General features: G+C 40.7%; 2 protein-coding genes across 8 annotated transcripts in view; both read left to right on the forward strand.

The window, feature by feature from the left end:
- CCNT1 (cyclin T1) overlaps positions 1–14908 on the forward strand; it is a 56540-nt gene extending 41632 nt beyond the window's left edge. For 2 of the 4 annotated variants that reach the window (XM_006755485.2, XM_015558589.1), the window contains one exon: positions 3093–9098. In XM_006755485.2, the coding sequence (XP_006755548.1) occupies positions 3093–4499 (1407 nt within the window). In that variant the 3' untranslated portion in view covers positions 4500–9098. Of the gene's footprint in view, positions 1–3092; positions 9099–14812 lie in introns of those variants that run through there. The other 2 variants (XR_435248.2, XM_015558590.1) reach the window with 2 other exon arrangements.
- A 107-nt stretch (positions 14909–15015) lies between these two features.
- KANSL2 (KAT8 regulatory NSL complex subunit 2) overlaps positions 15016–16622 on the forward strand; it is a 20246-nt gene continuing 18639 nt past the window's right edge. For all 4 annotated transcript variants that reach the window (XM_006755487.2, XM_015558591.1, XM_006755486.2 and 1 more), the window contains exon 1: positions 15016–15402. In XM_006755487.2, the coding sequence (XP_006755550.1) occupies positions 15152–15402 (251 nt within the window). In that variant the 5' untranslated portion in view covers positions 15016–15151. The remainder of the gene's footprint in view (positions 15403–16622) is intronic.

Consider the following 16622-nt stretch of genomic DNA (forward strand, 5'->3'; position numbering starts at 1 on the left):
CTGTTGATTGGTTGCCTCCTACATCAGACCTGACCAGGATCGGGGATTTAGCGTGCAACCAAGGTATATGCCCTTGACTGGACTCTAACCGGGACCCTTCAGTCCTCAGGCCAATGCTCTAGCCACTGAGACAAACCCTCTAGGGCCAAACTTTTCTTCTTTACAGTTGCATTCCTACCTCTTTTAGTTGTTGACATGACAAAATTATATCTTTATACATTTGTGCCCCAAAACATAAGCTGATAATTATTTTAAATGTTAGGCTCATACAAGTTTTATACTAATAATTGTTTTTGTCTTTAAAATTTGCTAGCCTCTTAAATCAAGTAGAAAACAAAAGGCGCAGTTATAAACCATTTAAAAATAATACTAGCTTTTATAATTGCCCATAGATATTTTTTCCTACATATAGCTTCAAGTTACCATCTAGTCTCCTTTCGTTTCATCTTGGAGGACTCCCTTGAGCATATCATGTAGAGCCAGTGTAATGGTCATGAACTTACTCAGTTTTGTTTATCTGGAAATGTATTAATTTCTCCCTCAATTTTTGAAGGACATTTTTGCTGGAAATTTGGTTGACAGTTTTTTTTTTTTCTTTTAGCACCTGGAATGTACCAACTCTCTGGCATCCAAAGTATCTGATGAGAAATCTTGTGATCTTGTGTGGGATGATTTGCTATTCTCTTGCTGCTTTCAGGATTCTTTGTCTTTGGCCTTTTTTTAAAAAAATATATTTTATTGATTTTTTACAGAGAGAAAGGGAGAGAGATAGAGAGTTAGAAACATCGATGAGAGAGAAACATCGACCAGCTGCCTCCTGCACATCTCCCACTGGGGATGTGCCCGCAACCCAGGTACATGCCCTTGATCGGAATCGAACCTGGGACCCTTCAGTCCGCAGGCCGACGCTCTATCCACTGAGCCAAACTGGTTTCGGCATGTCTTTGGCCTTTGAAAATTTGATTTATAATGTGTCTCAATGTGAGTCTCTGTGAGTTCTTAGTTGAAGTTTGTTGAGCTTCTTGGATGTTTATGGCATATCTTTCATTAAATTTGGGAAGTTTTCAACTACTATTTCTTCAGTTATTTTCTGTGCCACTTTCTCTTTTCTTCTGAAACTGCCACAATGTATTTGTTGGTCCACTTGATGGTGTATCACAGGTTTTGTGTGTGTGTGTGTTTTTTCTTTTTTAACTGTGAGTACAGACATTTCTTCAAGATTCAGGTTTCTTTTTTTTTTTTTAATATATTTTATTGATTTTTTACAGAGAGGAAGGGAGAGGGATAGAGAGTTAGAAACATTGATGAGAGAGAAGCATCGATCAGATTAGCTGTCTCCTGCACCCCCCAACTCCCCAACTGGGACACTTTAGTCCGCAGGCCTACACTCTATACACTGAGCCAAACCAGCTAGGGCATATCACAGGTTTTTAGGCTTGTTTTCTTTTTAGGTTTTCTGTCTCTATTGATAATTGATATTTTCATTTTGTTCACACACTGTTAACTTGACTTTTTCTCCACATCTTCCTTTAGTACCTTGAATATCTTTAACATGATAAGTGCGCAGCCTGTTTTGTCTTCCAGATGGAAAGTATAGTGTCAGTCCGGTGACTGGGCGCTTAACATGTTAAGGGAGTGATTTTAAAGTCTTTGTCTAGGATAGTGGTTCTCAACCTTCTGGCCCTTTAAATACAGTTCCTCATGTTGTGACCCAACCATAAAATTATTTTCGTTGCTACTTCATAACTGTAATGTTGCTACTGTTATGAATCGTAATGTAAATATCTGATATGTAGGATGGTCTTAGACGACCCCTGTGAAAGGGTCGTTCAACCGCCAAAGGGGTCGCGACCCACAGGTTGAGAACCACTGGTCTAGTAGATCTGCTATCGGGTCTTTTTCAGGGATAGTTTCTGTTGATAAAGTTTTTTTCCTTTGAATGGGCCATACTTTCCCGTTTTTTAATATGCCTTGTGACTTTTTATTGTTGTTGAACATTGGACATTTGAATCTAATAATGTGGTAACTCTAGAAATCAGATTTTCTCCGTCCTCCATGGTTTGCTGTTCTTATTATTGTTTTGTTCATTTTTTGGGGTGAAGTGGTTGATTTTGTATTGTTTTGTCCATTCTTTTTGGGGGAGAGGTTGATTCTTGCTGAATATCAGCCTGGAGTATAAACTTAGTCTTTTCAGAGCCTTTCCCTGGATATATATGGTCATTTTCTAATTATCCCTGTATATGGAGTTGTTTTTGAATGTGCTACTCTTTAATGTCTGGCTCCTATAAGAGGAAAAACAAAAAAGTGATGGGAGGAATGGTGTTGGTCTTTTAAATCCCCTGGAAGTTGTTTCAGACCAATGACTGCCTGTCTCTTGGCATGTACTTCTGTGATCTGAAGCAGCATTCATTGATCATAGCACAGATGCCTAGTATTTAGAGGATAGAGTCATTTTTGCTCAGCCTGGCTTCCCAAGGTTTGTGAAACTACTCCAGAAATGGGTGCACAGCTGCTTGCTATATGGCTGGGGGTGGGCAATGGCTGGTTCTACTGTGCTGAGAAATGAAATTGATGGAAATTAACCCCAATTTACTATTCAAGGCTTACCCTGGAAGTTGCAAGCCTTCAAAAAACTCTAGAGTTCCAGAATAGTTACCATCAGACAGATTCTGCTAGTGCAGATGTTTAGGTGGGGAGACAGATTCCTGGTGCTTCCTACTCTGCTAACTTCCCAAAATCTTTCTCCTCTTTTTAAAATACTAAATAATAGTTCATATACCACATTTTTTTAATCCATTCATCATAGATGGACACTTGGGTTGCCTTTATATCTTGGTTACTGCAATAATGCTTCAGTGAACATAGGAGTGCAGATATCTCTTTGAGATCCTGTTTGCATGACTCTTGATTGAAGATTTTTAAAATCTTATGTCTCTTGATAGTAATAATTATCAATTTCAGGTTACAGTAGTCTCCTGCTTATGGGTTATAAAAAGCTTCAATGTCAAAGCAAGCACAGTCTATTCATTGCAGTGTTTTTTTCAGTATAATAAATTACCTGAAGTGAAGAGCTATCATTTGCTTCATTCTAGGCATGCCCGGCTGCCACGAAAACAAAAGCAGCAGACCGAGGAGCAGAGGCAAACACTTCAGAGCAGACAATCCTCAATATGATTTCCCAAAGCTCTTCAGACACAACTATTGCGGGTTTAATGAGCATGTCAACATCTTCTACCACAAGTTCAGTGCCTTCCCTTCCAACCACTGAAGAGTCATCCAGCAACATAAGCAGTGTGGATATATTGCAGGGCGAGCGTTGGCTGTCCTCCCAACCTTCTTTTAAACTAGAACCTGCTCAGGGTCATCGGACTAGTGAGAATGTAGCACTTATAGGAGCTGATCATTCCTTGCAACAGGATAGTTCAAATGCATTTATTTCCCAGAAGCAGAACAGTAAGAGTGTGCCATCAGCTAAAGTATCACTGAAAGAATACCGTGCAAAGCATGCAGAAGAGTTGGCTGCCCAGAAGAGGCAACTGGAGAATATGGAGGCCAATGTGAAGTCACAGTATGCATATGCTGCTCAAAATCTCCTGTCTCAACATGATAGCCATTCTTCAGTCATTCTGAAAATGCCCATAGAGGGCTCAGAAAATCCTGAGCGGCCTTTTTTGGAAAAGGCTGACAAAACAGCTCTCAAAATGAGAATTCCAGTGGCAAGTGGAGATAAAGCTGCCTCTTCGAAACCAGAGGAGATAAAAATGCGCATTAAAGTCCATGCAGCATCTGACAAGCACAATTCTGTGGATGATAGTATCACAAAAAGCCGAGAGCACAAAGAAAAGCACAAGACTCATCCATCTAATCATCATCATCATCATAATCACCACTCACACAAGCACTCTCACTCACAGCTTCCAGCTGGTACTGGGAACAAACGGCCCGGTGATCCTAAACATAGTAGCCAGGCAAGCTCTTTAGCACACAAAGCCTATAACTTGTCTAGTTCTTTCTCCTCTTCCAGTTCTGCTCGTAAAAGGGGTCCCCCTGAAGAGATTGGAGGGGCAGTGTTTGATCATCCAGCCAAGATTGCCAAGAGTACTAAATCCTCTTCCATAAATTTCTCCTTCCCTCCTCTTCCTGCAATGGCCCAGTTGCCTGGGCATAGCTCAGACACAAGTGGCCTTCATTTTTCACAGCCTAGCTGTAAAACTCGAGTTCCTCATATGAAACTGGATAAAGGCCCTGCTGGGGCCAATGGTCACAACACAACCCAGACAATAGACTATCAAGATACTGTGAATATGCTTCATTCCCTTCTCAGTGCCCAGGGTGTTCAGCCCACTCCTCCGCCTGCATTTGAATTTGTTCATTCTTATGGTGAATATCTGAATCCACGGGCTGGTGGAATGTCCTCCAGATCCGGCAATACGGACAAGCCCCGACTACCACCTCTACCTTCAGAACCTCCTCCACCACTTCCACCCCTTCCTAAGTGAAAAAGAAAAGAGAAGAAAAACTTTAAAAATGCATTTTTTTGTTTTTGGTTTATTTTAAAACTACTGATTCTGAACTAAGAAAATTACTTCCCTAATGAAATATGTCTCCCTTCTTGGACTAGGGAATAAATTAATATTGAGACATAAGTGGGAGGATGGTAGAGGGCCTTGGTTATTATATCTGCTGCCTCAGAAATGTAACTATTTTATAGTTTTTATTGGTATTAGAAAAGTGAGAATATGTTGAAGCTGTGAAAGAAGAATAAGACTTTCTCTATTCTTGGCCTCTCCACCTCTTAATTAGGTTAATTAGAGTTGATATCTTCCCTCTTCTTGCCAGGACTGAAATATGGAGGGTTTGTTATATCAAACAGTTGTGGATCTTTTTGGTGTTTAATATGTCAGAAGAGAGGAAGTATTTAAACGTCAAAATCTTTTAAGAGACTTTAAAAAAATAATTTAAAGAAAGTAAGTTATCTGTTTAGTTTTTCTTTTTTTATATATAATTGGGAAAGGGATAGGGATTTTGCTGTGTGTATGGAATACATAGCAATGAATCCTGGGGGTGGGATTGGAGGGTGGAGGGTGTGAAGGGGGGTTGGGAGGGTAGGCTTTTTTTGGCCATGAGTTCTGAGATAGACTTTGGCCACTTGAAGTGTTGAGACCTGTAAGTGTGTATGCAAGTGTGGGTATGTATGTTTTTAAGTGTGTGTGTTTAAATATCATGTTTTCTATTTTCCCTCCACCATTTTCACTTCCCAATAGTCTACTAGAGAGAATACGGTGTGGCCTTTAGAACATAAAGGAAGAGGCATGTATTTGACATGATATTTAACCCCTTTCTTTATGTTGTCATTGAGTGGTAGCCTTCTAAATTCAAGTTTGGGCAAGTGCAGCCAATGGCCTGATTTTGGATTCCATTATAAAAACTTCCTTTTAACCCCCTTTTCTTTTGATTCAGAACAAAGATGGGGTTGCGGAAGAAGGTTTGGAGAGCAAAGCTGGCTTCTGCTGTACAGAATTGGGTGTGTCTTTTTTCAAGTTGGGCCTTTGGGAAAGTGTTCAAGTGAGAGCAGTCTCAGGGTCTCTGATGGGAAGGGGTATGTGCTATACATCCTGCCTGTGAAAGCCCAGACCATGTTTGAGAATAGTTCTGGGAAAAGCCATGGAGCTAGAGGATCCTGAAAACAGTGAAATTGTGATTTGGGAATTGTTAGGACATTGTATTTTAAATTATATTATAAATGTGAGACTTGCTTTTTTATCTGTATAGCTGAAGGGGAACCGCTGCATCCTCATTTTTTTGTAGCCTATATGTCTTCAGAAATTGGAGCTTGTGAATTAGCAGTACTGGTGCCATGAGAGTGAGCAAGCCTAGCCCACATATACTGTTACGTGTAGATTGTCAATTGGTGACTTTAGATGCTAGGCAGAAGTTCTTCAGACTTCTAAGAATCCTTTAAAAAATGGACCAGGTGTCTGTTCTTATGGGTGCTTGATTCTCCCAGATTTTAGGAGTGAACATTTTTGTTGAGGAAAGAAATCTTTTAAGAGACTAGAAGAATTCTAATAAACCAAGTTGTCTAACTGAAAATGCCACCCAGCTACAGATCATTTGATGTGATATTCTTTGGTCTTCATGGCATTTTTATTTTTATTTTTCGCTGTGGAAAAAGGATACAATTTGAATTTGTCTTGTTTTTAATGGAGCTTTCTTCATACCAAATATTCCTTATGGACAAATTGAAATGTTTTTATTGGAAGTCATAGGGAGACAGGAGTTGTACATGTGCTGCTGCTTGCCAGGAACAGATTGGGGAGAATACTGAAGCAGTTGGAATTGACGGTGCACTGGCCTAATATAGGAAGGAATTTATTTGTACAGTAGACTTAACCGAAGGTGCATTAGTATCCAGCATCTTGTCATATTTGAACTGTCTAGAGTGCCTGCCATTGCTGTGTAAAATGAGCTCTCTGCCAATCTATAAACTAGTATTTTTTACATGGAATGTCACTTCACTTTTATAGATGACATTTTCCTCTTTCTCCTTGATACAGTGTGTGTTGTGCTAATTGATAGATGTGTGGTGTCTGCTTTCCTTCCCAACCTTCCAAGAAGGTTATTTAGTTTGCTTCTGTATCTTTGTGGAATTAATCACTGATTTAATTATGAAAATGTCTTTTCCAGCTTTTGATTTTTCTCATCAAATGTTGCATATTTTCTAATCACATGTACTCCTTTACCACAGGGACATACATATCCGCTTGGCTTCATTAGCAATTCCCTATGGCAATCTACTTAGTTCCTTAGAACTTTGTCAGGAGTGAACTAGAAAAAAGTGCTTACTAGAGCCTAAGAGCTGCTTTATGCTATGTAGTCTGGCTTATGCACTACTAGATCATTGCTGGTATAGATCAGTTTAGAGACTTTTCTATATTAATGCCTTCTGCTACTGTTTTAGGATACCTACCATGTCTGCTTTTAGATCTGTGTATATGTCATGAACCAGCTTATGGGCTGTGCATGAAGCTTTTGCATTGTCTTTGGATTAGCAGTGTGCCTGTCAAGTAGCATGCATATTGTCCAAATTCTCACAAACTTAGGCTTCAAAGGGTTGTGTGGTTTCTTCTCTCCCCTCACACTTTCAAAGGGTGAGAAATGGGATTTTTACATCCAAAGTTAGTCCAGTAAACATGGTTCCCCCCATCCCCCTTTTAACCTAAATTATCAAGGATAAGTGGTGGTAAGCAGGCCTGGAGCCTCAAGTTCTGTAAATCTCATTCCTAAACTTTGATTGAATCTCATGTTGGCAAAAACTAATACCTGTGGATTGTCCTTAAGGCTGTTAATACCTGTGTTGCTCTTAGCTGACCTCTTAATGAAGCATTTATCTAAAGCTAAATTGGTCTTCTGAAGTATCAGTTATGCTTTTTGGGTTTAGAAAACACTTAGGAATTAGTTTAGTCTTTTCACTCATGAATCAATGTGTTTCCATATCTGAGACCCTCAGCTTGCTTCTTTTTCTTTTTTAAAAATGATTTTAGTGTTTTGATTTAATGCATTCTTTTTGATAGTTCTGTATTACTGGCTTCACCTGTGAAAATAGAAATAAAATTTCCAGTTAGAAACAGCATTGGATTAGGATACAGAAATAAAATCATGGTAACTTTAGTGCTGAATTTCCTTAAGCCTCTGCTATCTAATTCCCATATTGGAAATGGCATACCCCTCATACCTTGCTTCTTGGACAAAGGCAACTAGAGGGGGATCTTATCCCAGTATGGTTGGATTTTAAACATCTGTGTTCCCCATAGAAACGTGGGAACTGTGGGAACTTGGGAAATTATTACTTTTTTAAAAGGATTATTCTTTTGTTGATGAATTATTTTGATACTAATGCTAGGAAAAGGGAGATTCTAGACCATCTTGAAGTTAGAATACAAATACTATTCTCTAGGGTTTGGGAGAATTTAAGCAGTCTATGCAACCCTTCACATGTTGAGAAATAAGCCTTCTGCAGTTCCATTTAAACTTTCAGTGATTTTGATACCTCCCCAAATTTCTCATGTTGCTGCTTGTTAACACAGCTTTTAACTGAATATTTGCTCCTGATGGTTTAAGAAATGTTATGTGGTATCACCCTGTCAAGTTTTATTTTATCTTTTTATACTTCTGGATGTGAGTTTTAAACAAGCATGGTACTGTAATCCTGCCTGATAGAATGGTCTAGGATGATAATTATTTTTTAATGGGAGACCTTTCCATTATAATGTTTCTAAAGTATTTAATATAAACTTGGCATTGGAAAAGGGAGGAAAAGAAAAAGAATGTTTACTAAAAAGTAGTATCTACTCTCCCCCTTTATGAGTGTGTGTATTCATGGTTGAATGAAAAGAAGAAAAAGATCTTGAGGTTTTTTTGTCATGTTAAGTGTGGAGAGGGATGCTTGACAGCATGCTAATTGAAGCCAGAGCAAATATGTATTCATCAGGTTATCAGGAAGTCTTCATTTGAAAGCTGAGGACCTAACTGATTAGTGGTTAATCACTTTGAAATTGATTACAAGATGGAGATGCTGGCTGGGTTAAGCACTCAAAGAAAAGAATGCAGCAGCCTAATTTAGTGTTAACTTAGGTTTCTGGATTTAAACTGACCTTTTCCCACCTGAACTCCACACACCTAAAATTGTCCGTTTTCTTACCAGACCAAAGAGCAAAGAAGGAAAAAGAAAAGTAAAATACTTTACCAATCTATGTCACTCAGGTACAATTTTGTGGTGATATTTTTGTCTGTTTTCTTTGTATTGCTCTTAAGAATCCTTTCTCAGCATATTATTCTGCTGTTGCCTCTTTCCTCCTGGGGCATCTCACTTCTGGATGCTACCCCTGGTATCTCTACTGTTGTTATGTGAATGATAGGATGTAAGTGACCATTACAGTAAGGGCTCTTTGTAAAAAAATTTAAAAATTGTTTTTTAAATTTAAAAAAAGGATGTTGTATACATTTTATAGTCTGGCTATCAGTTTGATATATTGCTGTCAAGTATGTTTCTCAATCTGTATTTATCCATCCCATCAATAAATGTTAATTATAAAACACTCATTGTTATTTTTGCATACTGAGTCTTCAAGCTAGTCTTTAACTGTCATTTTATTGCTCTTACTGTAGTTTTGTTTTACTTTCGATAGTAGTATGTACCTTCTTACTACACAAGATCCTATGGGAATTGAGTCCATTGGAAAGGCCTAAGATTTGGTCATCACAATGAACTGGAGAGTATAAAGTATGATGTAGGAAACCCTCATTTAATATTGTGTGGATACCTGAGAGAGTACCTGCTACACAAAAAATACATAACTCTAACAGATGGTAGCAATATGTACTCCTTACCTAGCAAGCACTATCAACATGATTCATAATTTTATACATGGTTTTGAAAAATATGAAATGGTATAGATAAGGAGTGCATTTGCAAGGAAAAAATAACAGCATTCTTGGTGGTACCTGAAAAATTGATAGTGAATACTCTTTTCCTGGGATATAATAAAACTGTACACACAGGTAAATCTTGTTACACATTTAAAGGGAAAGTATTTTTATGCTAAAGTACTCCAGGATTATAACACAGAGTTAGCAGTAGTTATAGTTTAAAAGCTCTAAAAGCAAAAAATAAATTGAACAGAATTATATATGTTTTTGAAAAATCATTTGAGTTCTGTTCATTTATTCCATTTTTAAAAATAAGAGTTTTGTTTACTGTGTACATCTGAAACTTTTGTGGACGTCACTGTCATTTTAGGAATTCTGGTCAGGGTTGAATGAAAGAATAGGAAAATAATGATTTGCCTTTGTTAAGAGAGTTAATATCAACTGTACCATCCTTGGGAATAGATGAAAAGAAATCAATATAAAGGTTGTGTACAATTGTATCCCCAATTACAGGGTTTGTTAAGCTAACTGATGCAGAGCTAGGCTTATAAGTTTTCCTCACACTAAAATTTTTTTTTTACTTTTGGTTTAAGAGAGAAACATCCATGTAAGAGAGAAACATCAATCAGTTGCCTCCTGCATGCGCCCTGACTGGGGAATTGAACCAAAAACCTGGGTATGTGCGCTGACCAGGAATTGAACCTTCCATCTTTTGGTGTACAGGATGACGCTCTAACCAACCAAGCTACACCGGCCAGAGCTCCTCACATTTTTTTTTTTTAAATTATTGTCTAAAGTTTTACATATGGCTCCTTCTCCCCCAATTGACCCCTCCCCATCCCAGGCAAGCCCCCACCACCTCAGTGTCTGTGTCCATTGGTTATGCTAATATGCATGCATACAAGTCTTTGACTGCTCTCTAACCCTCCCCTCCCCTACTCTTCTCACACTTTTGAGACCTAAATAAATTGGCTTGATCTCTATCATTCAACTTCAGAAAGTTTGAGGCCTTTTCTATGACTCCTGTGGATTCCATCAGAAACTTATACAAGGTGGGGCAAAAGTAGGTCTACAATTGTTAAGATGGAAAAGAATACAATGCTATCTAGTAATAGACAAACATGGTAATTGACCATACCTTTGCTACGCCTCCCATTGGCTAATCAAAGTGATATGCAAATTAACCGCCAACAAAGATGGCAGCTAATTTGCATACGTAGGCTCCAAGTGGCGGAGGGAAGACTGAAAGCAAGCCAGAGCAGCGAAGACTGAAGACTGAAGGCGGCTCTGGCCGGAGCGAAGGCCTGGGTTCCGGGTGCCAGAGGAAAACCTGTGCCGGCAGCCAGGTTCGAAGAAGACCTATTGCGTGAATCTCTTCGTGCAACAGGCCTCTAGTAATAATAATAGAAGAGTATAAACTTTCACATACAACTAAAAACCTACTTTTGCCCCACCCTATATTTATTAGCTCTCGGGTCTACTTCTAAATTAATTTGGTGTATGGATTGTCACATGTCCTACTTGTGCTAACTTTCTGCACTGTGGAATCTCAGTGTAGGGAGACAAATATCATTTCACATAATACTCAAAACCAACAGATATTGAAAAGTTAAACTTGAATATTGTACTGGCCAGGTGACTCAGCTGGAGTGTCATCCTGTACACCAAAAGGTTGCAGGTTCGATCCCTGGTTGTGGTGTGTGGGTGAGGCAATTGATCCATGTTTCTCTCCCCCTTCTCTCTAAAAGGAAGTAAAAGCATTCCAAAAAATTTTAACATATTAAGTTCTAATTTAATGTCATTGATAGTTTCTTAGAAACACATTAAGTGAAATGATGGAAAAGAAAACCAATTTTACTATAGGCTAATTGACAAACAAGAGTTAAGTTCCTATAGCATATTTCTGGTGAGAAAAAAAATCACCAAACTTGTAAATAAAGACCCCAAACCTAATATTAAACACTGAAATAGCTGTGAACTATACATTCATTTAAGAAAGAATAATAAGCCAAAACCGGTTTGGCTCAGTGGATAGAGCATCCGCCTGCGGACTGAAAGGTCCCAGGTTCGATTCCGGTCAAGGGCATGTACCTGGATTGCGGGCACACTCCCAGTGGGGGATGTGCAGGAGGCGGCTGATCGATGTTTCTCGATGTTTCTGACAATATCTCTCTCCCTTCCTCTCTGTAAAAAATCAATAAAATATGTTTTTTTAAAAAAGAAAGAATAATAAAAACAAGTAAGGTAATGATTTTTCAACCCACCATGGACAGGACACTATCAGGGATCATCACACACCCATACTCAGTCAGATAATTTAGACAAAACTAACTCCACGTTTTTGGGATGTGGGAGTACCTGGAGAAAACCCACACAGACATGGGAATAATGTGCAAACTCCACACACAGTGGCCCTGGTGGGAAGTGCTTTGTTCTCAAAGTTATAACAAAACGATGTTGAACACAAGGAAGTTAATTGAGGACCTGCTATACTAGAGACACCTTTTCTGAAAAGCAGTTTCAGACACTTCCTTGCCTTTCATTTATTCCTTCCCTAGAAAATAGTACTACCAAATATTGTGTACTGATTACTGATGGGAATATGGCAGTAAAAAAAAAGAGCATCCTGTCCTTGTAGAACTTATATTCTAGTTGTAGGGAGACAAGTAAAACAGTTCAATAATAAGTACTTTGGAGAATGCAAAGCAGGGAAGGAGGGACAGAGAGAGAGACATAAAGAGTGTGTGTGCAGGTACATAGAATGGTGAAATTGGAAATAAGATGGCTAGGGAGGAAGGTCTCATGAAATTACAATTCAGCAAAGATCTGAAAGGTGAGAGAGCAAGCCATGGAAATAGTTGGGGTAAGAGCATTCCAGGAAACAAATGCAAAGGTTCTGAGGTAGTAGAGCAAGGAGGCCAGTATGAAAATAAGTGAGGAGAGGAAAAGAGTAGAATATGTTAGAGGGGAAATAAAAGGCTAGATATTGTAGGGCCTTGTAAGCCATTATAGACATAGTGAAATAGGGCACCACTGAAACATTTTGTGCAGAGAAGTGACATGCTCTAGAGCTTAGGTTTTAAAATATTCATTTGGAAAAAAATTTTCATTTGGGCTTCTGTTCAAAATGGATTGTAGGAATCAAGGGTAAAGAGGCTCACAATAATTAAGGTTAAGAGAAAAGAGTGGCTTGAACCGGTTGGAAGTGCTAAAGATGAGAGGTTACATGTCTTAAAGTTGGAGCCAGTAGTGTCTGCTTATGAAGTTAGAAGAAAAAGAAGTGTAGGATGACTGCCCCTTGTTTGGCCTGACCAACTGGAAGGATGGGGTTGTCATATACTGAGATGAGGATGCCTATAGAAAAAGCAAGAGTTTGGCCCAGCTTGTGTGGCTCAGTGCTGAGCATTGACCCATGAACCAAGAGGGTCAGTTCGATTCCTGGTCAGGGCACATGCCTGGGCTGTGGGCTCCATCTCCAGCGGGGGACGTGCAGGAGGCAGCCAATTGGTGTCTCTTTCATCGATGTTTCTCTCTCTCCCTCTCCCTCCCTTTCTCCCCAAAATCAATAAAAACATTAAAATAAAATAAAGAGCAAGAGTTTGGCATTCTCTCTCTCTCTCTCTCTCTCTCTCTCTCTCTCTCCCCCTCTCTCCCTCCCTATTTCCCTCCCTCTCTCAACACACACACACACTTTTCTCTAGGATTAGTCCCCAAAACTCCAAATTTTCAAAAATTATTTCCTTCAAGAATTCTTTCCAATTGCACTCTTCCTCCCAGGAGTACACCCATGCCTTTCCCTTCTCTATCTTCTTCCCCCATAGGCATGCGTCTTCTACCCTCTAGCAGTGGCTATTGGTGGCTCTTCCCAGGTTAACTCCCTGAACCTGTCTCCAAGGCTTCCTTTTCTCTGACTTTCCCCGTGGGCCAAAGCAGCCCCACCCTAGGTTTTCTCTTGTTGCTTCTGTCCTAAGCCCTGCCTTATTTCACTGTCCCTAGCTTTACAAAGGTACTCTCAAAATTAAAAAAAAAAAGAATTCATCTTTCCCAACCTCAACAAACACCCTCACTCAGGTCCACTTTAACCGATTCAGTAGCTAACAAAAGAGTGCAGTGGATTAAAAACAGCCATCTACTTTGTTAAACAGCACAAAGAATTTGTTAATATCGTGACCCTTAAATAATATCTGCCCCTTCTCCAACTTAGAAGGAAGTGGTTCTAAATAGTATTTTTTGTCTGTTCGGGTCTCAGCAGGAGGATTTTTTTTTTTTTTAACTAAGACCTTCAGTAGAGCCTCTAAACAAAATCTTGGTTGCATCTCTAACTAGTTCTTAACTCCTCTATACATTGTTCCCAATAATAGTTTTAGTATTCCTTTTTTATATTGCCACATTTGATTGCAGATTCTGATTCCAAGATTTTCTGTAATGTGACTGCCTCTGGCTAGTTTTGAGGTATAGGGTATTTATAACAAATGTCTTCTTTGTACCCTCTGAGGATTGGAGTTATATAAATTGTAGCTGCTATTATGTTAGTATTGCATCCACAATCCCAAACTACTTCTAGAATCTTTACTTCAAACAAGCAGGGTTGTCTTTCTTGTTCTCCAGTGTCTGGCACTTAGGTGCTCAGTAAATAATTTGTTGAACGAATAAATTTCAGGAAAGGGCTACCCTAATCTCTGGAAACAGCACTTCACCTGTCCCACCACTCTCCAATTTTTGTTTTAATCATTTCTTGTGGCTAAACTGCTGTTCTTGAGCATTGTGGATTCTCTGCTCACCTCCACTGTGAGCATGCTCACCTCCTCATAGGTAGCAGAGAAATCTCTTATTTAAGTTAAACTGACAGCAGATAAGAGTGCTTCGGAAGGTTGGGATGCAAAAAAGATCCAGGAAGTTTATGGGGAAGATGCTAGTTCATTCCCACAAGAAGTGAAAAAGAGATGCTTTTAACTAAAAAAATCCTTAAAGGATTATATAACTGGGATTGTGTCTGCTCTTTCTATATACCTGCGTTATTTAGCATGGAACTGTAGAGAATTTCAATCAGGGTCTAAAGCACAACTAGTTATTTCCTTATTCTCAGTCCCATGCTCTTTACTATATGAGAGGCAAAAAGGGATAATAACTAGAATGAGGGCTGGGTTCAAATGTGTCTCCCTCCCTCATTTAGTACATATGGGCCCATTCTATTAATAAGTTATCTGTAGAATGGAGATAATAGCCTTTACCTCTTAGGGTAGCTTGGAAAATTAAATGTTTATGTATGTAATCGCTCAGACTCAGTAAATACTCAGAAGGTGTTTCAGTAAATGAACTGCTCACAAAAGAAAACGAAGGCCTTTTCCTGTATGAAGTGTCAAATGTCTGATTTTTTTACTAGTTGTATAGGTGTGCTGAGGGAGCAGCAAGCAAAGACCACAGACAGCGCCCCAAAGCGGCCCGAACACCCGCTACGCTCTGAGCTGGAAACCCAGCTCGACTCCGCTGCGCGCGCTGGGCCGCCGCACGCCCCCGGGGCGGAGTTGCTGACAGACAGACAGGTCGTCTCTCCTACCTCAGCCGCACATTTTCTTGGGGCCCTGACGCCCGAGGAGAGGGACGGAGAGGGTCTTGTCTGCCCTTTAGAAACTTACTCGCGGTCCGCCCGGCTTTTGCGGAGGAGGAATTTGGACGAGAGTCGGGGCCTTTTGACCATTTGTGTGGCCCTGCAGGCTTTGGTATGAACAGGATTCGGATCCACGTCTTGCCGACCAATCGAGGGAGGATCACCCCGGTTCCCAGGCCTCAGGAGCCCCTCTCTTGCTCCTTCACTCACCGCCCATGCTCGCAGCCTCGCCTGGAGGGACAGGAGTTTTGCATTAAGCATATCCTTGAGGACAAGAATGCTCCTTTCAAGCAATGTAGCTACATATCGACGAAGAATGGGAAAAGATGCCCCAGTGCTGCCCCAAAGCCTGAGAAGAAAGATGGGTACATATGTGCAGAATTCTTGTCGTTGGTACTTTTAGTTTTAACGTGCGGGGGAAGGGGGTATCATGCGGGCTCGGACGTAGCTGCTGAGTTTTTAGCCCACGTGCTTCTGACACTGGGATTATGAATAACGTATCCTTGGAAAAGAAAAAAAATTGGTGAACACTGGAAGGGTACTGTTTTCAATTGGATCACTCAGATCTTCTCTTTGGATTGTTTGCCCTCATCTTTAAAGGGATAATCTAGTTTTTTCTTAACCCTGGGGTCCGTGAACCTTATTAAATAATACGCAAAATGTGTATTCTCGGAAAGGCTTCATAGCTTTCATTACATACAAAGATATCCACGTGGAGCATAATTTGGGTAGATCATTCTGCATATACCTTTTTAAAATTGTGTGCGACATATTATTACTGCTGTGTATTAATATTGAAGTAAACTGTAGAGTTGTCTTCCAGAACCAGTTTTGAAAGATGAAAGTGGATTTCTTTGATGAACTGCTCACAAAAGAAAACGAAGGCCTTTTCCTGTATGAAGTGTCAAATGTCTGATTTTTTTACTAGTTGTATAGGTGTGCTGAGGGAGCAGCAAGCAAAGACCACAGACAGCGCCCCAAAGCGGCCCGAACACCCGCTACGCTCTGAGCTGGAAACCCAGCTCGACTCCGCTGCGCGCGCTGGGCCGCCGCACGCCCCCGGGGCGGAGTTGCTGACAGACAGACAGGTCGTCTCTCCTACCTCAGCCGCACATTTTCTTGGGGTCCCGCCCCGAAGCATGATAGGTAGCTGACTTTGGCCAATGGTGGCACACCGCCGTCGGAGCGCTAGCCAATCAGCGGTTCGGATCCAGGAAAGGCGCGGGGCCGAGCTTGGAAGTGGCTGACGGGGGCAGAAGGGCGAGCGGCGCGGCGCAGAGCGGCGCAGGGGCAGAGGTAAGATGGCGGCGGTGCTTACTTTAGGTCTTTGCAGTTAGGCTGCTGCCTTGCCCCTCCTGCCCCCTCCGGGCTGCTACTCTCTCTCGATCAGCGTCGGGGTCGCTCTCCTCCTGTAGGCTTCCCGGACCCAGATTCTCCGGTGCTCGGAACCTTAGTCCAAAATGGCGCTCTCACGGGCTGCCGAGGCCGGGCTGGGACGGGGATGAGCTCTGAGGCGGGTCGGGACAAAGGCGGCGTGCCGGGAGGCGGAGGCGGGGCGCGGCTCTGCGGCGTTGCTGCCGCCGCT

This window comes from Myotis davidii, unplaced genomic scaffold, assembly GCF_000327345.1.
Source record: "Myotis davidii unplaced genomic scaffold, ASM32734v1 scaffold290, whole genome shotgun sequence".
Lineage (NCBI taxonomy): Eukaryota > Metazoa > Chordata > Mammalia > Chiroptera > Vespertilionidae > Myotis > Myotis davidii.